This window comes from Rattus norvegicus, chromosome 4 (genome assembly GCF_036323735.1).
Source record: "Rattus norvegicus strain BN/NHsdMcwi chromosome 4, GRCr8, whole genome shotgun sequence".
Lineage (NCBI taxonomy): Eukaryota > Metazoa > Chordata > Mammalia > Rodentia > Muridae > Rattus > Rattus norvegicus.
This window is the reverse complement of record NC_086022.1, coordinates 118643625-118671101: the sequence shown is the minus strand read 5'-3', so window position 1 is coordinate 118671101 and position 27477 is coordinate 118643625. Positions and strand designations below refer to the sequence as shown.

At 44.2% G+C, this 27477-nt stretch overlaps 1 protein-coding gene across 3 annotated transcripts in view; it reads left to right on the top strand.

Moving 5' to 3' along the window:
* Positions 1 to 18823, top strand: part of Exoc6b (exocyst complex component 6B) — a 455447-nt gene extending 436624 nt beyond the window's left edge. The window contains 2 exon segments of one of the 3 annotated variants that reach the window (NM_001109246.2): positions 11729 to 11841; positions 15769 to 18823. In NM_001109246.2, the coding sequence (NP_001102716.1) occupies positions 11729 to 11841; positions 15769 to 15895 (240 nt within the window). In that variant the 3' untranslated portion in view covers positions 15896 to 18823. 3 annotated transcript variants of the gene reach the window in all.
* The last annotated feature ends 8654 nt before the right edge of the window (positions 18824 to 27477 follow it).

Here is a 27477-nt window from a genome sequence, read left to right as displayed (position 1 = left end):
TGAGAATGGGGTCCCCAATGGAGGAGTTAGGGAAAGGACTGAGATAGCTGAGGGAGTTTGCAACCCCATTGGAAGAACAATACCAACCAACCAGACCCCTTAGAGCTCCCAGGGGCTAAACCATCAACCAAAGAGTATACATGGAGGGACCCATGGCTCTAGCCACATATGGAGCAGAGGGTGGCCTTGTTGGACATCAATGGAAGGAAAGGCCCTTGGTCCTTTGAAGGCTTGATGTCCTAGTATAGGGGAATGCCAGGGCAGGGAGGCAAGAGGGAGAGAGTGGGTGGATTGGGGAGCACCCTCATGGAGGCAAGGGTGGGGGGATTAGATAGGGTGTTTCCAGAGGGGAATATGGGAAGGGGGGATAATATTTGAAATGTAGATAAAGAAAATATCCAATAAAAATGAAAAAAAAAAGCTAGATAGATATCATGTTCTTAAGTATTTCAGTTCTCTACCAGTTGTTTAAGTTGTATTCTTAGACAAAAAAGGTTAAACAAAATCAGGACTTGGGCTCTGGTTGTGACCCAGTCACAGTGACTCTGGCCCTTAGTCCCTTCCATCCTGAAGGAAAGGAAGAGAAAGAATGGCACACTTCTTGTAGCTCCTCACAAGCAGCATCCCTGCTACATAGGAGAACTATGCTATTGCAGCCATCTGTTTCCTAGAGAGGCTTATTAGTTTTAGAATCTTAGAGCTGGAAGAGAGTCTATGTTCTTTGTCAATGAAAGTAGGCTCTAGAAAAGCCCTTATGAGCAAGGGTACTTGCAAGAAATAGGCCCAGGGCTACAGTGCTGGTCGTCTGCCTTCTACATTACAGTCAGAAGCTATGGGATGATGTCTAAAGCTAGCAAAGAAAGATGTCCAGAGAAGGTTGACTATCCAAGAGAGTAGTAGTGTGGCACAAACAGAGAACATCCTGAGTGTTCCAAGCATGGCAAACAAAATTCTCAGAGGACAATTTGGAGAAATGATGTGATCATTTCTGGCATGAGGACAGTTTTCAAAAGAGATTCTTAGAAATAAAGGAAGGACAGTTATGGTGATAGGGGAAGAGGCCATTTGTCCCACAAAGAAGATAATTCCAAAGACATCATTCTGTGAGACTACCATTGGTCACTGAATCTGCCACACAGTCCTGCCCTCACCTATGAGAATTCAGTGAACAAGGACAGAAAGAGAATCAAAGGTGTTTCTCTTCACTTCCTCCACCCTCCCACACACATGTATATGTTTCATATGTACACAGATACACACATTGCTGAAGAGTCTTTCAGAAAATTGGACCACTTGGCCAAGGTATTTTGTAAACACTGACCTACTAGGTATGCTGTGTGCACTGCCTTTGAGCTACTTGGGGGTGAATATAGTGCTGAGCGAAGTTATATAGAAATCTAACCATCTAAGTCAATTAGGTGCCCAGTAGAGTCTTTGGAAGATTCCTGCCTCCCCTGGGAATGGCTCAGTACAGCTGCCTTTTTGTTACTAAGCCTCAGTTAACTAAGGCTTACTAGCTAGATTAGGGAAGGACCCTTGACTCTACAGTTTACACTCACCCCATTCCCCTATACTCTCCACATGTGGGCTTCCATTGTTTCCTGGGGCTTCACTGGTTATCTGCTCTGCTCTAGGCACCTATCAAATCCCAGCTCTTGCAGGGACTGGGCAAGTCAGGTGTCTGTCCAGCTCTTAGCACATTCTAGAAGCCTGCACAGTATCAATACATACTTCCCTCACTAATATGTGTAGCCATCTGGTTCCTTTGTTGTTAGCTAGTGAGTTACACTATGTGCTAGCCATATCTGAAGCAAAAGATGGACAGAAAGAACTCAGGGGTTATTGTCTACTTTTCTGGAATGCAAACAGTTATGGGACAGGGAGGAACCTTAGCCATTGTTATCTTTTTCCTCCCAGATGTTAGTTGCATTATAAAAGGGTGTCACTTGGAGTTAGAAACTTTTAAATTAAAGATGACACCCTCTTGTTTACTAAATTAATGATCTTGGGTGGGTCACTTAACTCTCTTATTGACATCTATAAAACAGGTCATTGCTGACTGCCATAGAATTGTGGAAGACTCTAGTAAACTCATCTATGTAAACATGTACCACTGCACCAATGCTCCATAGGATCTCGGTAGACAGGCAGAACCATCTCGCTGCTGATGGTCTAAGTAGACATAGCCTGAGAAGTCTTGTGCTGAATAGTCCTTGCCAGCAGGGTTGAGGAGCAATGTAGGGAGCACCACTAACTAATCTTGGACATTGGCAGCCCAGCAGGTGAGTAGGAGGAAATACAGCTGGTACTCTTAACACTCGATATTTAGCCTTGCAGAGCTAGGCATGAGAAGGTACTTGGTGATACTGTCCCCTCTCTGGGTTATGTTGTTGAAACTGTTCAGAAGTTCTACATCGATGACCCAAAAAGGATTAGGGAGGAGGTGTGTCACCAGGGCTGGGCTTCAAGATTTCAAAATCCAATTAGCTTGCCCTCTTTCTGCTCATGTTTGTGAGCAAGATGTAAGCTCTCAGCTGCTGCTCCTGCACCATGTGTCTGCTTCATTGCTCCCCACCATGATGGCCATAGACTCACCCTCTGAACTATAATCCCCAATAGACTCTTTATAAATTGCCCTTGTCACATTGTCTTATGGTGGCAATAGATAAGAATTAAAACAGCATGAATAATATGGCACTCATGTGAAGGACATAGGATAACTTTGGGTATCAGTTCTTACCTTGTTTAGAAAGGGTCTCTTGTTGCTCATTAGTGTGCACCAAGTTTCTAGGTATTCTCCTTTCTGCACCTCCTATTTCAGTGTTCCCAGCTTTTATATGGGTTCTAAGGACCATATAAAACTCAGGTCTTCATATTTGAATGACAAGATTTTTACCACTGAATTATCACCCCAACTCATCAATCCATATTTAGTCCTTCACAGGTTTCATTTCTGTTTACTAAACGGCAGTGATGCCTGTGCCTTTTGGTTTTCCTGAGCATTAAATGACATAAGTAAGCAAGATACATACCTAGCATCTGCCCTGTGGTAGATGTTCCCATTAGCTGGTCTCTCTGCTCCTCCTACTTCTGCTCTTGGCTTCTATTAGTCAGTTTGCTTGCAATTCCCTGTTTTCTTCCCTTTGTTCCAACAGAATGGAACTGTCAATCTTTTGAATTCTCATTCTTCCTCACTGAGAATTTCACAAATAAAACTTGATGTCTGGGTGTCATCTTTGACTCTTAAGGGCAGGTGCTAGGCTAGTTAGAACTTTTTAGCAAGGTGTTTTATCACCTGTTTCCAAAGTGAACTTGAGGGAAATATGAACACACACATATAATTAAATTATATTTAATTTAAAATAATAATTAGGACTAAAATATAATTAGCAACTATAATTAAAAGGAAGAGAAAATGTCTTAACTCTGTAAGGATAACATTCTAGTGTTCCCAGGAAGTAATGCTAATATACTGCAGGTGTGAGGGGAAGATTCCTTATGAAACTGGAGTTTTCTGAGTAGAGACAAAGCATCTCTTGGTTCTTTAATCAGTCTATTGATTAGTTCCAAATTATGGCAGTGGAATTCCAAATTCAGTTTTATTCAGCTCTATCTCCTCAAATGAGGAAACAAAGGGTTCAGGAAGTTAGCAGTCACTCACTAGCCTTCTGGCCAGAACCAACTATATTTCCTGGGCTATATTTATTCTCAGCTTACCAGTGTGTAAGAGCATTCTCTACTTTACTATCTTTTAGTGTTAGGCATGCTTTCTTATGCCTAGAGAAAGTGCCTGGGCTGGGATTTGTAATTGTGACCCACAGAAGGTCTACAGCTTTTCCTTAATTTACATGTCTATGAAAAGGACCAAAAACATTCAAATGACTTTGTGATAGTTTCCTCGCTTCTTTTCTTTTGTTTCTTGACAGAATCTTATTATGTAACCCAGCCTGTCCTGTAACTCACTGTGTAGCCCATACTAGTCTTGAAATCATGATGCCCCCCTTCTTAGCCACCAAAGTGTTGAGATTGCAGGTTGCTCCAAAATACTTGGTTATGATAGTTTTCCTTGCATATTTAGCCAGTTTCTCCAGACTTCTCACTGAGAACCACCATTGATAAAATAAAATTCAAAGATTCACCCTTCATGTATATTTATGACAATTTATTAATCAATTATAAATACTAGTAAATAAAAAATGTATTCCAATCCATATCTTATTCCCCTCTACAGTTTGGTATAGAGCACTATCATCGCCTTTACAGACCTCTGTGTATGTGTGCATACATGTACATGTGTGTGTGCACATTTATTTGCATATGGATACTTGCTAGTTAATATTTCAAGGCATGTATTTTTATATAGGCTAAGAAAAGTTCATTACTCATAGCTCATATTTTAACTATATTTTCTGATCATTTCAATTTTAAGGGCTGATTGGCACATCCAATGGATTTCCTGTCTAAAGGGGGTGCTACAGTTTGCACTGTGGTTTGAACTGTTGAGTGCTGCCATTGTTCTGATGCTTGCTTACACTTACACTGTTGAAACCACCATCTGCCTATGGTTCCTTTGCAGAGATGCTCCTAAACCTTTTGGCTGGGGAATGTGTGTAAGTTCAGTTAACAACTCTGTATAAGAGTCCCTAACCCAAACAATAGTATACTGGAAAGGCCCTGCCTTTGTTCCCTCCACAAAATGGATGCTGTAGTTAGTAAGACACGGCCACTGAGCAACATCACAAGGAGTGTTCTAGGTTCCCCCAGAAGCTGATGCAGGCCCCAGCTGGAGACAACTGTGGGGGACACTTTCAGTCTTGCTCTGCCAAGATAGCCTTAAAAGGGAAAGGCTTAGACAGGCAACCTAGAAACATTTATCACTGAAATAAATAAATGTTTCTGGACATATTGTTTTCTTTCGGGAGAAACTGCTGTTGCTACCTAGACAGAGCTTCCTGATGCCAACATCCAAGTGGTAGGGTTATGGGACCAGTAAAGAACCAGCCACATACCCATGACTATCTTTTTCCCCTGAGGAGAAAGGAGGTGGGGGAGACCCTCCTAGAAGCTCCTGGAGCCAGCCTGCAGCATGATCATTGTTGTAAGGTTTGATTTGAGTAGAGATCGAGAGAGCCCTGGAGGGTTCTCTAGTCCCAGTTTTGTCACCCATGGAAAATCCAGAAGCCTCCTCTGGGTTGCTGTGAGCCCCTGTGTATTGTCCGTCTTTGTGCCTCCTGGGCTTCTGTTTCTGTAGTAAGCTTGCAGCTACCTAGTTGTGCGCAATGATACAAGCAGAGAGAGGCAGGGGAGAGGGGGCAGCCAGCCTGCCAGCCTTAATTCAAGCATCGGGAGGGAACCAGAGATCTGTCCAAACTAGATAGCAAACGCTTTAGAAAAACTCCTTACTTAGTATCCAAGTCTCCATGTTGCCCAGGCCATAGGACCATTAGCAATGTCTTTTAGCCCTTCTCACACATGTTCATTAAATTGCCTCTCTTCCAGCTCTGCCTCTTAACCAGCAGCCCAAATTTCTCCTCCTTTCTCTGCAGATGCTCCTGTATCTTGAGGGGCTTGCCCAAACAGAAAATCTCTTCAAGCACTTCTCTCTCCTAAAGGAATTCTGGTGCCCATTGTTAAAATAATGAAATTCTTACCTGCTCCTTGTGATTAAGTGTCCTGTCTTCTTTTCTTTAATTTAATAGATATGAGAAATGTCACATGTTGAAAGACAACACACACACACACACACACACACACACACACACACACACACACACACACACACTCACACAGCCCTTCTTGACTTGGATCTAAAGCTAGACTTCTGAAAAGCCCAAGAGTACAGCTTTAGGCTTTCCTGGCATGTGGTAGTGTTTGTCATAGCTACTGGCTTCAATTATTACTACACAAAAACAGCCATAGATAAAATGTTAGCTAGTAAGCACAGCTCTGTTCCAATAAAACTTTATTTTTTAAAAAGGAGGTGGAGGTAGTGATTACAGTTCCCCCATCTGCCCTAGAAAATAGCAGAGAGTAGAGAGGCTGCCAGCTGAAACACAGTGCCTTTAACATTATGGCCATCTGTCCCTTGCTTTCTTTCTCCTGGTTATTTCCAAAGTACTCTTAAGTGACAGCTTTGTCAGTTTCCTTGCCTGGCATCCCCTCACCCCTTCCAATCCCTGCATGTCTGGCTCGGGCCTTGAAGCCCTTCTTGTGAACTGTGTCATAAAGTATCTTGTGTCCATCACTCTGTATCTGCTCACTTGCCAGCCTCAATTCAAGACTAGACATGGCATCTCATATCTCTCCCCTGTGCAGGACCCAGGAGTGCCTGCTACATTGTTGGCAGTGTGTTTGTTAAAGTCATTCATTCCTCTTCTGACATTTGCCCAGATGTCTGTATCAGGAAACATTTCTGAGGTCATGCAGGAGGCAAGCCAAAGCTGTTCTTTGAATTGTATGGCTAAGGGCATGGGGTCAGGGGAAATCCTGGCAATAAACACAGATGGGTCATGGTCAGGTCTGCTGTTCAGCAGTTTCTTTGCAGTCTTTTTCTTGGTCTGTCCTCAGATGTTGATAAAAGCTTTCTCTGTGGTCAGACTCTTCAGTTGGGGAACCCTGAGCCTGCATTTGTTCTTACTATGCCCTGCTGCCTCCTGAAAAGTAATAGATTATGAAAAATGTCTTATGATGATGTGGTGAGTTTTATCCTGTTAGGTTGTCAGTGAGCAAGGAACTCCTGCCTAGTGTTCCTTTCTGTGATGAAACTGTACTTAGAGAAGATACAGCATATTTAGAATGTTGTGGGATTATATAAGTATCTTGGACAGACATGCTATCATTACATGTTTAGCATGAAGAATTCTTTTGGATGTTTATAAGGTACACACTCAAGTTTTCCTTTCAGCTCAAGGACATTGCTGCTTTCAGAGCAGTTTTTGCAGAAATCAGTAGGCCTGATTAAGAGAAAACTTGTCAACAAATCAAGCTTATGGGAAGCAGGGTGGGCTCCTGTCAAGGTGTCCATCGCTGTGTACCTTTGTCCCTGTCATTCTTTGTTCTTTGTGGAATCTTTTCAGCATGCTAGAAGGAGGAGGTTTTACCAACTTGAGGTTGGGCCAATGCTATCTAGTGGAGCCTGTGCAGCTATGACCAGCATCCTCTTCTGTGATGCTTACGGGTACCTTCCCTTGGAACCCTGAAGTCAGATAGCCAAGGCTGAGCTCCTTCCCAGTATGGCTGCATCCCTTCAGTTTGATGCTTCCTTTGTCCTCAGGCAGTCTTCCCCTAGTGCCACCTGGAAGGACCCTAGCTTGGTCCACTTTATCAAATTGGTTTGGGAAAACAAATAGTAAGTTTGGCCCATCATCTACTCAGTATTGTTGCTACAAAATGTCAGCTCACCTATTGTAATTCCTTTTAATATGTGTTTATTCAGGCCTGACTAGGAGTCTAGAAGTATATTGTTCAGTGCTGTGGAGAAGTCTGGAGATATATGTCATTTTTTACCCTTGGGGAGCTACTACTCTACTTATGACAAAAGACCTCACAAAAATAGCCTAAGGAAGATACAGGTGCATTTTATTGTCTCCCCTGGTCTTTCATTGCTTAAAAATGACTTCTAGTTTATTTAAACACACACACACACACACACACACACACACACACACACACACACACACACACACAGTTTATATACTAAATCATTGATTAAGGAAAAGCTTCTAGATGTTAAGTTCAAATATAATTCCATAGGAGGAAAAGTACAGGAGAACAGCTATGGTGCACCCTTCTTATCAGAAAAAGGAAAGTAGGAGAAAATATATCTACTTGTTCTTGGCTTATGATTTGAGAGAACACTCCTTTGTGGCAGAGAAGGTGTGATAAGAATGACTCTAGTATTGTAATGATCATGAGGCAGCTAGTCACATTGACCCAGTCAGGAAGCAGAGATGATGGCGCTCATCATGCTTTCCTTCCCCATCTTCCCCTTCGGTTCATTGTGTGTATCCACCTACACGTGTGCCATGTCTTCTGTGCTGAGTTAAACCACTCTGGAAATACACTACAGACACAGCAAGGTGATTCTTAATCCAGTCAAACTGACAGTTGAAGACTATTAGCATCACATTCTGGGAGAGGAAGTTCATAGCTGAAGAATTAGCTAGGAAGGCAAAAAGTGTCCAACAATCCTCTTTTCCCTGTGAATCGGCAATCTCTGAATGGCACAGTAACTAGCTGGAGTCCAGAGGGTCACAGGCTGTACCCTCTACCAGGCTTGCTGTATAGTTTTTTCTGCCCAAGAGGTAGACAGGTACCCAGAGAGCTTGGATCAATACTAGATTGTAAAGTTTCCTTGGGATTGCCATCTTCAGCCACAGCAAGTCGTCTACCAGAATTATTGATATCTTTCATGCTGAAGATGTGTGTGCACTAGTCACACTACACAGGTCAACAGGTCCTGCATTATCTTTACACCATCTCACTCCATATTCTTTCCTGGAGCTTTGCCTTTGTCCTGCTCTTAGAACCCGCTTTTTCTCTGTCTAGGTAGCTACACCTGGAAAAAGATTTTGCTTTTGATGCCTTTGGATTTTTCTAGTCTCTCAGCTACAAATACAAAACAGAAAGTCTTTAAGTTTGGCCTAGCTTCAGAGGAGCTCCTAACTCTGAAATAGAGTCAGTGAAGATTTAAAAACAAAGAAAGAAACAGCTACAGCCTCTTTGAGAATGCAGGCCATGAAGCCATCTCCAACTCTTATACTTTATGATTGTTAAATATTGCTTGTCCTCTGCCTCTCTCTTTCTCCCTGCCATCCTGAAATCAGAATCACAACTTGATATTAAACAAGAGGAAGGCTCAAAGTAATGGAGAAATATGGCGTTCAGCAAAGCAAGTTCTCCACTTAGTGTAGCCTTTCAACACGGGTCTCTTGTCATGTGCATATATGTACATCCATATATGTTCATATTTCTGTATACTAAATAGTTGCTATTTGATTTATTATGTTAATTTGTATAGCTTATGAAATATCACAAAAATAAAATATCACAACCTGCTACTTAGTTTAATTCTCCTGTTCTGAATGAATATCATAAACAAATTATCTCTGTTTGAGATCAAAGTACCATTAATGACTGGTTGAGTTCTCCTTTGATCAGATTATCTCTAATCTTATCACCATGTCCTACTCCAGAAATATTGGTACTTAATCACCCAGCTTGGCAGTGAAATGCTCCCCAAACATTCTACGTTATCTGTCAACTCTTAAAACAAACAAACAAACAAAACAACAAAAACCAAAAACCTCACAGTGTTTGTATGCTAAATCATTGAATAAAAAAAAACTTTAGATATTGAGTGCAAATATAGGAGGAAAAGTGCAGGAAGATACCTATGAAGGTGTGCCCTCCATGTTAGAAAAAGGAAAGCATGAGAAAATACATCTGCTTGTTTGTCCAAAAGAAACAGAAGCACAATAAAGCTAGCTGGGCTATTTGCAGAGGGAGATGGAAAGGTGCTGAGGGGAGAGTGGGAAAGCCACTCTCTACTAATAGCTACAGCTGGGGCAACAGACACAAAACGATCACTGTTGTGGGTTGTAAGTGTGAGCAGACGTGCCTCGCTCCTGTGCTTCCTACATGGCTTTCACTTTTAGAGCTTCGGTTCATGTGCCACAGAGTGAACTTTCAAAGTTAAGCAGAATGTAAGTGAGGGTAAGAAGTGGCAGGAAGAAGGACAGCACAGATGAAAATCAGCACAGCACATGCTGGAAGGAAAAGCTTATCTCAGCGACAGCAAACCACCAAGGGCTAGAACAAGGGCCATGTCCAAGCTCTGAGCTCTAGTTGGTAACCTTGTGCCCAATAATGGTGTGTGTTAGCAACTCTGAAACACTTTATGCTTGAATGGAAGGAATAAGTCAACTACTGTAATGACCACCAGGCTTCTCCTTGTAGAAAACGAAGTAATCAGGAAAGGGGGGCAAGACCTGAATGAATCTGAGTTATATATTAGACTTGTGGCCTTGCGACATATGCACCCATGGGTAAAGCAATACAGGTACACACATGCTTACTTTAGCTCTGTCTACTGAAGAGGCTTTAGTAAAGCGTTGCCCAGCAGAAACAAGTGTACCCTGTGCAGATCTTGGCTTCTAAATACCATCTTTCCCAAGAAAGCACCAAAGCACCTCAGACAAGAGATTTTTAAGGTCTGGGGCAATGAAAGCTTGGAACATCTTGGAGAACCTGAAAGGAAGTATTCAAAATAGAAAAGAGGCAGGTCCAAAATATAGAGAGCAATGCCAAAGAATCCCTAGTAGCTAAAGCTGGAGCAACAGCCAACAAAGTAATGACTTAATGGATTATGTCCTGCCATAGTAAGTACCCAGAAGGTCACACTGATATGTGTGATTAGATAAACACTAGGAAGAAACAATGCTTTTTCTCACAGAAGATTTGGGATTAGTAGTGTGAAAGGGAGTGGAACAAGTAGAAAGTCCTATGAGCAGACACTACAATAGATACAGAAAAATCTGTTCAACAATGACAGGCCAAAGCCTGGGCAGAACCAGAAGGTTTACATAGTTTGGAGTGATATCTCCCTCAAGAAATCTGTTAATTATAAAGAGAGAAGTAATGAGACTACCATTGAGATACCTTTCACCTTTGTATGACCTAAACCAAGCAGTCAAGGTTAAGATTAACATCACTGGTAAGAAGAGACATGAGAATCAGATCTGTCTGATTTGCTGCATCAAAAACAATGGAATAGGGTTCAGCTACGTAGGGAAAGCTGCCTGCCTGATAAACTGAGTTGGGACTACAGAACCTATATGGTGGCAGAAGAAAACTAAGTCTCACAAGTTGTTCTCTGACTTTCACACAGTGCCTGGCATGTTCATACACAAAATAAACAAATGCCAATTTTTTAAAAATAACACAATAAAAATTCTGTAGTAGTTTTGGAAAAAACAAAAAACAAAACGTATAACTCAGTCCAGGATATAGCCCCCAGAGGAAGACATGGTGTCACTTGTGTGGAATTCTCATTGGAATATGTATTGTAGATCTGAGAGGGTATCAGACAAAACAAAGATGCAGGAACAGTGGAGACGAGGGACTCCATTCTTCAAAAATGTCAGTGTCATGTAAGAAAAGGGCCATGGGAAAAGTCCAGGTGAAGGTCAGGTGAAGAGATGTTAGGTAGTGTGCCACCTAATCCTAGACTGTTGAGGACAGTGGGTTAATAACAGTAAGGCAAGTCTAAAAAGTGAGGACATGGGGAGTGCCAGTGCTGACTGACTGTGGTTGCATTGTAGCCCTGAGTTGCACCCCCTCATTTGTTCATCATTGGATTCTGAGCTCTTTAAGTAGAGCTTGGTATGCAGAAAACTCATGATAAGCATTTTTCAGATTAGCAAGTGGATGAGTACTATGGGTCCTGCCTCTGAGATCAGTTCAGAATAGTTTCTCCTCAGGCTGGCCTTTGAGGCTCACTGCTCGTATGGAGTCTCAGCAATGGCCTTGTGCGTATGGTGGAAGCTGCTCTACCATCTGACGTGCACTTAGTTGTAGTGTGGCCTGCAGCTGTTCTTGCCTTTGTAACATGTTCATTTCTCTATCTCAGGAGTTAGCTGGTAGTAAAGAATAATGGATTTTCTGGGGTCCTGATTTCCCTTGTCTGTTTATTTATTAACCCTTGTTATGGGGTTGGGGTGTTTTTCAGCTATTGGACCTCTTTATTCAGTGGGATTGGTCCACATATCTTGCCGACTATGGACAGCCCAACTGCAAGTACCTCCGGGTGAACCCTGTGACAGCTCTGACCCTGCTTGAGAAGTGAGTATCCAGTCCTGTGCTCTGTATGAGAGGTGGGCAGGGAGTAGGGGTGGTATACAAGACCATTTTCCTGTTTCCAGTGCTGTCAGCCATCTTGACCATTGTACTTGGCAGTCAGTCATAATTCTTAACTCTAGCAAGTTATAAGTACAGATCAGAATAGGATTCTATATTGCCTTGTAGCCTAGTTAGGCAAAGTGTCTTTACCTAAGGATGACGAGATAGTAAGATGACCTGGTTTCGGCTCAGACCAACATGATAAGCAGAGGAGCATGTTTTAGCTCCTGGGGTTTAATGTGTGGAACAGAGTGCCTCAGAAATGTGGTTTCGGGGTTGGGGATTTAGCTCAGTGGTAGAGCACTTTCCTAGCAAGCGCAAGGCCCTGGGTTCGGTCCCCAGCTCCAGAAAAAAAAAAAGAATATTATATAAAAATATTTTTAAAAAAAGAAAAAAAAAGAAATGTGGTTTCACTGAACTAGGTTATGCAGCACCAAACATCTTAAAGCTGGCCAACGTGTCATCCAGGTATCAGTGATACATACTGCAACCTGGCTCTGCTTGAGAACTTCCAGGCCAGAAACCAAGACCCATGTCAGAGCTTCTTAAAGCAAATTAGACTGACTTGTCTCGAGATACATACCTGGATCAAGGCAGTGAAGAAAGTCCACATGTATGGACAGCCACTCATGCTCCAATGTTTCATGCTTTCTAGCCCTAGAAAACAAGGGCTAGAGTCCAGGTCAGAATAGAGCGTTAGAAAAAAAAAAGTATCAAGGTATATCTTTCTTTCTAGGGGTGGGGGATTGGAGAATGCACCAGATGTAAGGGGAAGCAAAGAGTAGGCAAGAGTAGGATGTTGGGCTCTGTGTTTAAAGCCAAGCAATATGCTGAGAACTGATGTTTTCATGTTAACTTTCTCCCATGGTTCTCTCTCCTGATGATTTTCTTCTCTAGGATATCTAGAGAGTAAGTATATTATTCACTTAGGAATTTTCCATCAATTTGAGGCAATTCCTTCCCATTCTTCCCATTTCCCATTAGTGATGCCAATAACTAAACTAAAATCCTGATCCTGTGAGTGGTCTCCACCCTGACAAACTAATCTTCTAAACTAGCCTGGTGCCACCCAATAGGCACTCTCCCTTTCATTGTCTCTTACAGACCTTTGGTTTACCCATTCATCTGGAGGTGGGAGTAATGGCAGGGACTTTTCCATTCGCTCTAGGGAAAGGATCTCTTCCATTCAGCTTCCTGACATGCTTGGTATGCTTATTGGCTCAGAGTCTGCAGTTCAGCTCTGACAGAAGAGCTCCTAAGTAAATCCCAGCTCCTGGAAACAAGGCTTGTGGCTTCAGGGTCTAGAACCCATATATCGCATGAAGAGTCCTCAACAGAGGCAAATCATGTCCAGTGCTTGAGATGATACTTAGTCACTTCTCTTGGGGTCCTGTACTCTTCCCTAGGTCTAGCAATTGGTGATGTCTTGCTATTCTCACCTAGCATGCAACAAAGCTGTGTGCTAAGCCCTAGCCATCACTAGACTTGAAATCTTTACTCCCAATATTGGAAGGGAAAGGCTTCTCAGGTCACTTATCAACACCTTCCAGCCTCAGATGAGTTCCTTCTGCCCTCTGGCCTGATCCTGCTTCCCCAGAGGCTGCTGCTTTCCATGCCTCTCTTTCCAAATTCGGCTCTTCCTAGTGAAGCAAGACAGAAGAACCCATATCACTGCAGAACTATCTAGGAAAAGACAAAGCTTCTGTGTCACTAAAAAGTGGACTGCCTAAAGGAGGAGAGAATGCTAGACTTTCAGGAGATAGGGAAGGGGAGGAGTCACTTTAAGTTTTGCACTTTCCTGGGTACAAACCATCATGCGACTGTCAGCTTTCAGAGCACCTGAGAGTATGATTCCAACCAAAGGCTCCAGTGGCAAGAACGTCTTGCCTCTTGGCTCTTCTTTCTCCTGTAGAGTACAGGATCCTCCCCTTGGAGCTGCAGACCACCTCTGGACATATATTTCTGAACTGCTACAGGAAATTATAACATCAGTCAAGCCAAATGTCCTGCAAATGTAGAAAGGGCTTCTCTGTTTCCTCTTTCCTGTTGGTTTTATGTTGTTTGGATTTATAGCTTATTCAGCAAAAGGAAGAGGAGTCCTTCAGAATAATGTAAAACCCTGCCAGTTTCACAAACATAATTGTGCAACTAGTGTTTAAAATAGCAAACTGTGCTCAACAGGGCCCTAAGGGCCATTGTGCCTTCTTTCCAACCCAGTCAGGTCATCTGCCCTCCTTCCTAACCTAGAGCAGGCTTCCACATATGGGCAGGAATTGAGTGCTAGATGGAAAACTCCAGCCTGAAAGAATTACTCGAGCTTAGACTAGGGAGAAAAGTCACAGTTAGCTTTGGCTGTCACTGTCAGAGAGTGAACTGGCTGTGTTTCCTTGTCATTCACAATGCCCTTATGGACTGTATGCATTCCAGTGGGTGTATAAACATAGATGAACACACACTGGGCCTGGTATATACCATCTATACAAGATGTAAGTTGCATTTGTGGGATTTCTATCTTTTGATTCATGGTCTCCAACTATATCCCTCTTCAAAAAAGCTGCCCACAAAGCAGGGGAAAAGGCTCAAGATTGGCCAAAGACCTTTGGGAAGTATGCTGGAGAGTAACTTAGACCTTCTGGCCTTTCTCCATGTAGCCCTAAGAACAGGGGAGTCAGAGAACCTGTTCAGTTCTAAGAACAAAGGTGCCAGCCAACTTACCTCACTTATGAGCTGCAGATCAGGGTGCAGAGGCTAGGCCAGAGTAAGTCACAGCAATGGACGCCATGGATTAGAGGCCCTCTTCAGAGAACAGCATAGTCCTGGGCTCTGTCAGGGTACCTTGGCTGAACCTAGAGACTGCAGTAACAGCAGTCTCATCTTACTTTCTTTAACCCTGCCATCCCAGGAGGGCCATCCACATGACAGAGCCATCTTAACTATTTCTACTCCATGAATGTCACCTGCAGAGCTTTAGCAGGACCGAAACAAAGATCTGAGATTATGTAGGACCCTTGAGAACCTGCTTCCCTCAGCACTACTCACTGGCCACTGTACTACTTTTCATCCACAATCCTGAGACTAATCAAAAGACTAACACTCCATTTTTTCAGTGACAAGAAAGAGTGACCAGGTAGAATGGGGGCTCAAAGATACACAGTGGCTCTCACAATCTCTTGCACTTAATTGCCAGACAATATTCTTTCTTACTTCCAAATTCCATCTCTTAGGTCCCAGCAGGCTTATGAAATAAATGTACCCCAGACATTTTTAGGCATCTGCTGGCCATCAGAGTTGTGTCATGTCCCAGATGTTTGTTTATAAAGGTGCTCATCACCAGTGGAAGGGGAAGCCCTTGGTCCTGCCAAGACTGAACCCCCAGTGAGCGTGATTGTTGAGGGGAGGGTGGTAATGGGGGGGGGGATGGAGAGGGGAACACCCATAGAGAAGGGGAGGGGGAGGGGTTAGGAGGATGTTGGTCCAGAAACCGGGAAAGGGAATAACAATCGAAATGTAAATAAGAAATACCCAAGTTAATAAAGATGGGGAAAAAAATCCCCAACCGTGGCTCAAAAAATAAATAAATAAAAAAAATAAAGGTGCTCATCTAAAGACATAGAGTGGGTCAGGTGAGGGAGAAGTGAGGATAGAGACCTGACTCCTCTAAAGCTAGCTCTTGACCAAAGGCACCTGTTGTCAGGAAGGTGACGGGTGTCTGAAGGGCAGGTCCATAATGAGTAGCTGGACAATGGAAATATCCCCAACCTTTCCACGCAGGGTAATGGTTAAGATACATCTTACCATCATCCTACTTCTGCTTGTTCTTCGTCTGGGACTATCTCAAATACCTTGCCCTTTCTCTCCTTCTCTGTTCAGGATGAAAGACACTAGCCGCAAGAATAACATGTTTGCACAGTTCCGGAAAAATGAGCGAGATAAACAGAAACTGATTGACACTGTGGCCAAACAGCTCCGAGGACTCATCAGCAGCCACCACTCCTGAATGTTGGCCTTGGACCCACAGAGGCCACTTGCCGTAGCCAGTGGTCCAGGATCTCCCCTGGGCTGGCCCTGCATTTGTGCATTCTTCCTCAAAGAGAGCATATGTATTTTTTTATTAACCCCTGTACAGTATTCACATAACCTTTCCCCATAGTAAGAGAGGCACAAGAATAAGCAAGAACAAGGGCTTAGGGGACGTTACTGCCACACTTTCCTGGGAAAGCTGTACTGTCAGTGCCAATGTGGGGGGGGGGGGGACACCTCTTATCCAGCGCTCCATAAATTTAGTGGGTGCCTGGTACGGGGAGTTGAGACGAGAAAGTGAAAGGATGATAATATACATCCTGTTTGCTCTCAAGTACTCGCTTACATACAGAGTAGAGCCTGGCAGACATACCTATGTAATATACCAAAGCTAGGTATATCTATCTGCCTTGTTGGTTGAATTATTGGCTCATGAGAGTGTGGCATGTGGCAAGATGACAATTTCACTCTGGATCCATAGGTGGCAGTTTCATTAGTGTAGGTCTAACCAAGCCTTGTGGCAGAAAAAGGGTAGTTAGCTGAATAAACACTCGGTCCCATACTGAAAAGGAAGTTGCCCCACTACATGAGTTATTTTTCTGAATCTTAAAAGCCCAGCCCCCATGGCCATTCATCTCTGTCCCTTCTTTTATGACCATAGCACTTGGTTCAGAATGTAAATCTGCAATGGCTTCTGAAGGCCCCTGAGGGAGAGGCTCACACTCCCTCCAGCAGCAGTCTCTTTAAACTCTCAGATTCCCTGAGGTCTCAGAGTAGCCTCACCATGGGTAGAGCCTCATGATGTTTGAGATTGCATACTCATGTTTTAATGACAGCCTTACAGCTACCATCTTTAGAGAAAATGTCCCAAGCTCTATACCCTGGGCACAGCCGCCATAGGACTGGGTGTTTCTGAGAATGGATCTGTCACCATGAGGTAGATAGGCTCAGCTGTAGCTAATGGCTTGTTGTCTTTGGCCCAGCTATCATCAACTAAATCACATCAGAGACAAGGCTTGTCTTGCTCAAGCCCAAGGCTCCCATGTTCTGAGCTGCCCCTTAGCCTGGCCTAAGAGTGCTTTCCTGGCATCATATCTCTAATCTCTGGAGTCTGAGCCAGCCAGATAGACTCCTGAGATCCTGTGAAGGCTTTCCTGGGTTGCCAGAGGGTTCTTTGCTCTCAGACTTCTGGAAGCTGTTAGCTCGACTGCTGCTGAGAGTATAATTGCATCATGGAACACTGACCAAGATGCCACAAAAGTGTTTCCAGGTCCAGTGATGATTGGAGAAACTGTTCAAACAATCTCCTATTACCTTTGTTAGTCATTGTGCAATTCTGGGACAGCCATACTTCCATATCTCTTAGCCCATCACAGCCAACCCCATCTTGAACACGCCTTGCCCTTGCCGTAGCAATCTTAAATACCAACAAGAGGAGACCACTACACAGGTACAGCTTTCTAGAACTGGAGAGAACCAGCTACCCAGGTGCTCTGCTTATGCCTTCAAGTCACATCATCAGGCTACACAATGGCCCAAAAGTTCAGGAAGGGAGTCACAGAATACTCAAAACCTACAAGCCATAGGAGGACATGGGCCTGCGGGAACAAAGACAAGGTGATCTCTCAGAGCCCTCTGTTTATTGAGAAGGGTGAGAAGTAATTCCACGAACCTGAAGTCCAGCTGACTGAGAAGGAAGGAAAGGTCCTCCCTTCACCAGGGCTTGTCAGCCTTCAGTTTAGAGATCTACAGTGGGCTGCCACAGCATTTGTCCTTTGGGGACACTTTTAATCACTCCATCTTGCTGCTTATCTAGTCGCCACCTCTGTCCCAAAGGAACTGTCATAGACAAAATGAATAACATGTGGAGGACCAAGGACTCTCTTACCTTCCTCACTAAAGTCCTGCTGAAGAGAAATCTCATCCAGCCTCAGAGATGTGAGGATGGCCACCTGCCTTTTCCTGCCTCTGCATCTGCCTGTGCTGTTCTCTAACAAAAGCAGCATGCTACTTCTGAGCTGTGAAAGCCAGGGACCCACAGTGTCAAGGGGGTTATAAATCGATGAGGTGGAACTTTTTTTTGCATTTTCTTCATAGGCTCAAAACTGAGCTGGCCTTGAAGACTCGAGCACAGTATGTGTGCTGGTAGACCTCAGACTCTGTGACCTTACCTCAGATGCCTGCAGACCACACGCCCTGAAGAGTTTCAGGTGGGGTGAGACACTGCTGCCTGGATGTCTGCTGCCTTCCAACCAGATCCATATCCCTGTAGACAGTCTGGTTTGTGAGCCTTGGTCGGACAGTCAGTGGCTCACTTATTGTTTATCATTCACGAGGGAAAAGTAAAACAAAGCTCTCAGTACCAGGTAATACTGGTGTGGGTGGAGAAGAGCAGGAACAGCATACAGGAACCCAGAGTCCCTGTTAGCAAAAGCAGTATCTCCCGGTGACTGTCATGCATCTGGCCTGACAGTCCATTTAGCTAGCTCAGCCAGTCCCAAGCCCAAGGGTGGCAGTGGCCAGTTTTCTCCTTAGACCTCTGAGTGCAGGCTTGGAGTGGCTTCACCAAGCCTTCTTCAGACTGCTTTTGCCATGCCCCTCCCTCCGCCCTCCTCTGTTCCTTCTCTTTTATTCATCTGCATTGTAGTCACTCCTCCCTGATATGTTGGAAATAGCCTTTACATTTTACACAGATCCACAGTTGTGGGAGAAATGCAGTGAGATCCATCTGTACCTCCAAAAGGAACCTTTTCCTCTCGTGCTCACTAGAAAACCAGCTCTGCTGCAGGCTGCTGCATAAGGGGGGACTCCTCTGCGGAAAGAGCATGAGTACCCCCATTCCCCTGTATACCTTCCTCTTTTAACTGCTATTAAATGAGAACCTACATACCTGCTCCAAAAGCCACTGTGTTGTGAGATTTTTCTTCTGATTCCTTTTGCACAATGTGTCTGTGGTTTGTGACCAATACTGGATAGCTGGCAATGTGTCCCCACTGAGCTGACTAAGGAGCAGAGCTGCAAGAACCTGGTGGGAGGAGGCTGTGTTGTAACCTCAGGTGCTGTTAACATATGTGACTGACACTGGTAGTGCCGCCAAGAGAAGTGTATTGAAGCGCCTGGTTTATACGGGGTGCTGGGGTGAGCTGTTTACCCACTCTGGGGACAGGCTTCAGCCAAGCAGGAGCAATGCAGGTTATCCAGAGCAAAGCTAGCCTCCAGAGTGGAAGCTGAGCAAAAGGCAGTGTGGAGAAGTGTCTGAAAGAAAGACAGGAGAGAGAGCCGGTGCTCGTTAGCGTGGCCTTATGATTTAACTGTAGGATACCACAGGGCTGCTTGAGGGAGATCAAAGCTTGAAGTTGCCCCTAGCCTGTTTTATGCTGGGAGACAGTGAAGGGCATTTGGACACTCTGCAGCCATGGGTAGTAGAAATGTTCATGCAACAGGACCAACCTGTTCACCCTCAGAAGAGGCTGGGAAGAACACCAAGCCACCAGCCTCACACTTTCGTGGACTTTGCTGCCAGAAGACCTGGACTTCCATTCCTTCCATGTAGCCCAATAGCTGGGTCATCTTTTTTCTTTTTAACTTTTTATTGGTTCTTTGTGAATTTCATATCATACACCCCAATCCCACTCATCTCTCCCTCCCCTAGTACCCACCTCCATCCTTGCAACCTCCCCCTCAACAGAGAAAAAAAAAGAATTTCAGTGTGGAAGCTGTATGTGTCACAGAGTGATTCACAGTCTACCCTTTTGCCTATACTTCTTTGCTTACAAGTGTTCACTGGTCTGGTATCAGGCCCCTGGCTTCTGCTGGTCTATAATACTGGAATTTCCAGGGACTCCTCTTGGACATCCTGTTGTTACCCTATGTCAAGGGGATCTGTGAGATCGGCCCCTCATATATCCCAGCAGTTCATCAATGAATTGGATGTTAAGGTGAGCCAGTTCTAAGGCCTAGGCCTGGGCCAGAAAGACATCTGAGCTGGTCAGCCCGCAGCTCTCCTGCTCTCCTGCTCTCTAGGGCTGGCTCACCAACCAGGCCCAACTCTACCCTGCTGCTCAGGGGAGGTGCAGGGCCTGTTCTCCCCAGTGTTGCAGCCGGTGAGGGACATAGGCAGATCTCCCACTCTCATGACCCGGGGGGCCAGCTCTCCTGCCTGCCATATATGTTGAGAGTAAAGGGAGAAGGTCTTTCACCACCTTACACAGACAAGAGGCAGGGCTGACTCTCCCATTCTGATGACCTTTTGACCAACTCTCCTGCCTGCCATTGGTGGTAAAATCAGGGGCCGGGGCATCTCTCCTTGCCCTTGTCACAGCTCTCCTGTTGTCATGACTTCCTTGGAACCTACTCTCTCTCTCCTGTTGCTGGTGGCAAGGGTAAAGAGGAAGGGAGGGGCTCTCTTCCTAGACAGTTCTACTGCATAGCAGACAAGAAGCCTAGCTGCCTCTCCCACACTCACCATTGGGCCAGCTTACCCACAACCTTCACATCCAGGGTCAGCTCTACGGTGCTGCCCAGGCAAGGTTCCAGGCCTGCTCCTCAGAGTGCCACAGCAGGTGAGGGACAGGAACAGCTTTCAGCTTTGAGAACCTAGGGGCCAGCTCTCCTGCCTGCTGTAGGAGGCTAAGGGAGGGGTCATCTTCCTCTTGCCCATGTCAATAGCAGACAAGTTTCAGGGCCCAGCTGGATCATCTTGAACAATTAGTTTGCTAGCTCAATAGTGACATTAGAATGATGGTTCCTAGTTTTACAGAATATTGTAAAATGCAGAAGCAGTGGAGGCTGTGGTGCCTGACCTGACAGCCATGCACTGTTGAAAGTTTCCCTTGTCCTCTCTTCCCTCCAGGCTACAGCATGCCTCTAAACTGAGCATCTCACAGATGTGTCCACAACTACCTTGTCTCCTGGCTTCCTTTCCAACCCATCACAGGGCTGGCAGGAAATAGTCTTCACATACCTGTGCAGGACCCAGGACCACCAGCTCCCTGGTTCAAAGTAAAGGCAGCCTTCAAATGAAACCTGCCTTCAGTTTGGCCTGGAGTTTCCTCTGCGCTCACTTTGGTGCCAAATTATATGCCTCCTCCTGGTAGCATGTAGTTCAGAGGCAGAGGTCCAGATTCCTTGAAATGTGGGTGTGGATGTGGCGTACACACATTGATATGTACATGTGGGCTTTCATTCACCCATTCTTTGTTTTGAGAAGCAGGTTTATGGCTTTCATTCAAAGTGTAGGGGGAAAGGCAAGATTAAAATTTTACAAATAATAACCAAATCCCTTTAGAGAGTTCCTTGTGAGCCAAGAAGGCTCTGAGACTTGTCTCCTTCCTCAAGTGCTGGCATATTTTGAAGACTGGTACCCACCCTTTCCAGGAACCTCAGTAGAAATCCAGGTCACCCCAAAGACCAGAACAGCTTTGTTTTGACAGTCATACCAGGATGTGTACTGAGGGTCCAGAGGACTCTGTACTTTGGGCACAGGGAGATGACAAAGGGTCTGGTGTGGCCATTGGCCTGTCCCAAGGCTGCTCACCACAGCACCTTCCACCATCTCTGAGCACCAGCTGCAAATGTCCAGCCCAGGAAGGACCAGCAGCTCCTATGGGACTGATTCAAACCAAGGGGTGTTTTTTCACAGCTGGGCATCTTTTTTGGTCAGCGTGCAGGAGAGAACCAGAAGGGTTTCTGGGAGATGAGGCAAGGAGAGAAAGGGCCAGGCCTTCCCCTAGAGGCCTCATTCTGAGGTTAATGGACAGCATTTGTAGGGAATGAGAGAGCCTCCAAGCCCAAGGGACCAAAAGACAAAGGCGCTTGAGGAAGTGCAAGGAGGAGGAGGAGAGGGGCCAGGACCGCCATTGTGTGGGAGAGTTCCCCCTCTATCTGTTTCAATCACTGCAGGGTTAGGGTTACCCTGCATTTAGGGCCCCACCGCATTGTGGGGTCTGACAGCCCTTGTGATGGTAATGGGGGGCCTCTCCCAAGGTACCCCTTCCTTTGACAACCCATACCAGCTTCTAGAGAAAAATGAAGCCCATTCCCTTGGGGTGGGGCAGGTTGCAGGCTCAGAACCGGACCTAAGATAGCAGCCCCCTCTCAGTCTGCTAACTGTTCCTTCCCAGCCCAAGTCATGACCTTTTTCCCTCCAGAGCTCCAGAAAGGGAATGGAATCTGAACATCGAGACGCTTTCCTGGCCATGAACAATTCTCCCTTTCTCTAGTCTCAATGATGGGTCTATTTCCTCCTGTAAATGGGTCTCGCCATCTCCAGTGTTCACCTTTGCTAGGGAGGGTAATTAACTGCACCTCCCAGTTGTTCTCCCTCACACTCCCCTCTCTGTTACCAGGCTCAGGTAAAGCTAGGTGGAAGGCTTTCTCTTCCTCTCTATCCTGTGGGGTGTTTATTGTTAAAGCTGATAGGGGAAAGCCCTGCTTCCCCAGGGACCCCCTTCCCTAGAGAGCCTGCACCACAGGCACTGGAAGGGTGCCCATGACAGCACCTCGGAGATTTTTTTAGGTTGCCAGCCCTGAGCTACCAGTTCAGGAATGTGTTTCTAAGGTTTTAGAGAAGATGTTTTCAGGTGAGAGACTAGGGAGCAAAGTGGAAGGCTACATGGGTTCTGGATACTGAAGGCAGATGTGGAGATAAATGGGACAAAGTAAGACCACACAATCAATGATTCTTAGAAACAGGAAGGTCTCCGGAGCAGGGGAGCAGGGGAGCAGGACAACAACATGGTGAGAAGATAAGGACAGAGCCCATCTAGCGACAGCTAAACACCAGGCTGATGGAGAGACAGGTCATATGGTAGGTGGTCTATGTCAGCAGGAAACAGCCTCTGACAGGTCCTTTCTAATTACTATGGTCTTGTGTGGTGGGTTTATTTATTTGTTTGTTTTTGCTTTTTGAGACAGGGTCATACTATGTAGTCCTGGGTGGTATGGAATCTCTATGTGTACTAGGCTGGCTTCAAACTCATAGTGATCCTCCTACCACTGTCTCCTGAGTGCTAAGATTAAAGGTTTGCCATCATATCTGGCCTTGTGTGGCACTTCTGTGAGATAATGAATTTTGCAAAGGTGGGAATACCACTACCTGAAGCATATGCACACCCAGCCCAGTAAATGATACATGGGCACACATGACCCAGAAGTCATAGTATTAGAGCTCGCTAAGAACAAGGGGAGGGCGTTGGGTATACCCTCAGGAGAGCCTACCACTAGCATTATTTAGAACTGCCACTGTGTGATAGATAATTGACAAGCAAATCAGCCCTCAACTTCATTTCATTATGACTTAAAAATACTCTGTAAACATACGCTGCCCCACTTTACTTATCCTGCCAGCAGAGGAGCAGGTTGGAAGCAGATGGAGTTAGGAGACAAAAGCAAGTGACAATTCAGTTCCTGATAAGGATGTAGTGAGGGGTGTGTGTGTGTGTAGCTGACAAAATAAAAGGTTTCCTCCACTAAACCCTAAACTTATCTCTTATTTATGATGACTATGACAGTGTGATGAGATTCTGTCAGATGACTGGAATATGTATGTATTGACCAAAAAATGATAATAGTACATTGTATTACAGTTTTATTTTCTTACTGTTGCATTAAAAGTCTCTTCACAATTAAGAAGCCCACAATTAAGAGCATGAATAGTCTACACCTTTATTCGACCATTTCTGAGTTGATGAATATTCAAAATATGCCCAGCAGGAGACTATTATAAAATAATACGGGCTGATACGTAAGTATCTTAGGTATGTTTATAGCATAACATTTAAGTAGGACTTAGTGATTGATTTGCTGGTTGGTTTAAAGTTATTGGATGCTAGTAGAATTTTTTAGAATCATACTTTATGTTCTGTACAGGATCTGACTTTATTTTTCTGTCCTCAGCACAAAATAATAGTATTTTTCATCCTTGCCAACCTTCTGAGTAAAAAGAAATAATAAATTACCTTTCTGTTCTAATTTACATCTTTCAGTTTCCAGTGAGCACAGTTGCTGGCCGCAATGCTTAGCTTTGCTTTTAGTGCACTCTCTTCCATGCTGGCCTGTCGTTCTCTGTGTGGGGGTTCCAACTACTTATTTGTGCACATGCTTCCCCCAGTGTGTCTCCGAGTTGTCCATGGTACATAGAAGTTAGAACAAAAAGCAACCCAGAAAGGGAGATTTAGAGACCGAAAGTCCAAAGGTGGTTCTGAGAGGATTTAACTCACTGACTAAACCCCATCAAAGTCCTGTTGCTTCCCTTCTGTCCCCTACCTTTCCTCGTAACAAGGCCATCATAAGTCTTACTTCTCTCACAGTTAGCTAACCCACTGCCACTTGGTCAGCTTTTGGATTCCAGGCTACCCTGCAAAACCTGACTCCCAGTAGCCCTCTTAGAAGAGAAGATCACTCAAATTCCATAGCCCCAGTGTCAATCAGAAACCATGCCATCGGATTCGATTAGGAATGTTCTGTGGATTAACTGCTCTGACCACTGTAGCAACCAGTATCTACAGGGAGGGTAAGATTCCAGTCAGACTGAAGCAGTCAGGCCCTGCTGCAGACACTGAAGTCACAGTAAAGACCTACTCTGAACAGTAGCCCCTCACAGGACGACGGTGGAGGGAGCTCTGAGGATCAGCCACTGGCATCTGCTTGTGTGGTTTGAGTGGGTTTTTTTTTTTTTTTTTTTTTTTTTTTTTTTTTTGCTGTTGATACATCACTAGGCTTTTCAGTGTTTGGATTTCATGTCTAACTTCACCTCAGATTATAAAAATACTTGTCTTAGAGTTTCCATTGCTGTGAATATACACCATGACCAAGGCAACTCATAAAGAACAACATTTAATTGGGGCTGGCTTACAGTTCAGAGGTTCAGTCCATTATTGTTATGGCAGGAAGCAGGGCAGCATCCAGGCACGCAAGGTGCTGGAAGGGCTGAGAGTTTTACATCTTGTTCTGAAGGCAAACAGGAGAATATTGGCTTCCAGGCAGCTAGAAGAAGGGTCTCAAAGCCCATCCCCAATGTGGCACACTTCTTCCAGTAAAGCCACACCTCCTAATAGTACCACTCCCTGGGCCAAGCATATTCAAACCACCATAATACTAAATCACATTTTTTTCCTGATGCCTTACTTTTAATACATTAGACCTTAAACAGATTTAATTTTAATTGCTGTGGACTGAAGAATGTGTCAGGAACAGCCCTTTGGGCTTTCTCCCATGTGGCTGCCCGGTAGTCTCACAGCACCACCATTTCACTCGAGCACCATCTTCATGGTGTGAATAATCCCCTTGTCTCTGGCTTCGTCTCTGGGTTTTCCCCACTGTTCTGTCTCTATGCGTGTTGTTCAGTCACCATACTTTTTTTTAACCTAGTTTCAAATCAAGTCATTGATTCCTGTGCCATACCTTTATAGAATGTTCCCGGATAAAATCATAATTTTTGTAAGTTTCAAAATTCTATTAAGATTTTTGACTAAATATTAGATTGAATTTATGAAAAAATGTAAAAGTGAATGGGAGTTCACATTTCTAGATAGTTTTAACATTTTCTGCACTTGGACTCTTATTTATTATACTCCTTAATATATAATATTTTCATTAATATTATAAATGAAATTTCATTTCCATACTGTATCTTCCCTCCCCTTGATCTCCTCCCCCCTCTTTCTCTCTTGTGGCCATGGATGACCTGGTACTTGCTGTGCAGCTCAGAGCAGTTTCAAAATTATGGTAATCCTCTGCCTCTGCCCCACAAGTGCTGGGTTTATAGACATAAGCACATCTGTTGCATTGATGGTAGGAATGAAGTGTACAAAGCTATCAGACTGACAAAACTCTTAAGGTCTACTGTTCAGACACGATTTGGGGACCAGTCTTGTAGCAATGAGGCAGTAAGTCTATGCAGCAACTACTGCTAGGAGCATTTCAAATGCCTGACCTATCACTCTGAAAGTCACAAAACTCTAAAAACTGGAAGTGCTTTTTGACTCATTTGGTGGTAAAAACTCAGCCTACGGCAAAACCAAGTATCACTTCCATTCATCACTTAATACAGATATGTAAACACAACAAAATCGGTAGTGTTTGGATATTCCCCAAACCCTGCTGAAGGGTTATGTGGCCACCTACTATACTGTCTTTCTAAATAAAAAGTCCTTAAACACACCTGGCTCCATGGGTTTTGAAAAACATATTGTGGACCTGAGTCTGGTAAAGATAAATATCTGTAATGTATATGCTAAGACACGATGCAGTTCTGAGAATATTCCCTAGAGAAACCACACCCAAACATGGAGGAAGCCTGTCCAAGAATGTCTCTTATCACTGCTGAAAAGCAGATATGTTCATCGGTGGGATCCGGGTCAGCTACGGCACATTCACCCAGTGGAATTCTACATAGATAGAACATACCTTGGTTATGATTTCCCCTCTCTCTACTCCTCCCAGTTCCTCCCTACACCCACTCCCATCAGAATTCACCTGTCTTTCATTAGAAAATAATTGGGCTGGAGAGATGGCTCAGCATTTAAGAGCACTGGCTGCTCTATCAGAGGACCCAGGTTCAATTCCCCATGGCAACTCACAACTGTCTGTAACTCCAGTTCCGAGAGATCTGACAGCCTCACACAAACATACATGCAAGCAAGATATCAATGCACATTAAATAAATAAATAAATAAATAAATAAATAAATAAATAACTCATTTAAAAATACTTAAGAAAGAAAACAAGCAGGCTTCTAAGGGATAATAATAAGATATAATAAGATAAAGCAAAATCAAACACATCAGAACAAAACAAAAAGAAGGAAAAAAGCCCACAAAAAGACACAAAATACAGATATAGATGCGGAAACCCACTCGTTTGCACACTCAGGAATCTCGTAAACACTGGAAGCCATAACAATACACAAAGGACCTATAAGATAAGAAAAGGAGATAAAAATTTAAAACAAACAAACAAAAACAGTTAAGATAAAAAACGGAAGAAGCCCTGCTATAACATTATGAAACAAGGAACTTCCAAAGAGAGTTCATTTTCTGTTGGCCATCTACTATGGACATACAGCCTGCCAAAGTTAAAGAGTGGAGTCGTGGGAGAATTCTGAGCTCTCATGGAAAAAAAAAAAAGCTCAAAGAAAACAAGAGTCTGTGACCTCAATTTCTTCAAAACACAGATTCGTTCTTAGAATGTTTTTCATGCTCCTGCCAGGTGTAGCAGATAGGTGTGAGTTTACCTCAGCTGTTGTTATTCACGCACCTATGCAGAAAAATATGTTCTTGCCACCTGCAGCCTGTCTTCATGAATATATGATTTATTCAGGTGATGCTTCTTAACCATCAGAGTATAAATTGTCTGATACTCTGAATAAAGTTGGCTATTTCAGGAGACTACAGTCCCCCTCATTTTTAGGGGGCCCTCTCCAAGGTTCAAGCTGCCAACCAGAGTGGTAAATAGCAACCTGCCCTTAAGAATAGTTTGTGAGGGGGTTGAGGATTTAGCTCAGTGGTAGAGCGCTTGCCTAGCAAGCGCAAGGCCGTGGGTTCAGTCCCCAGCTCTGAA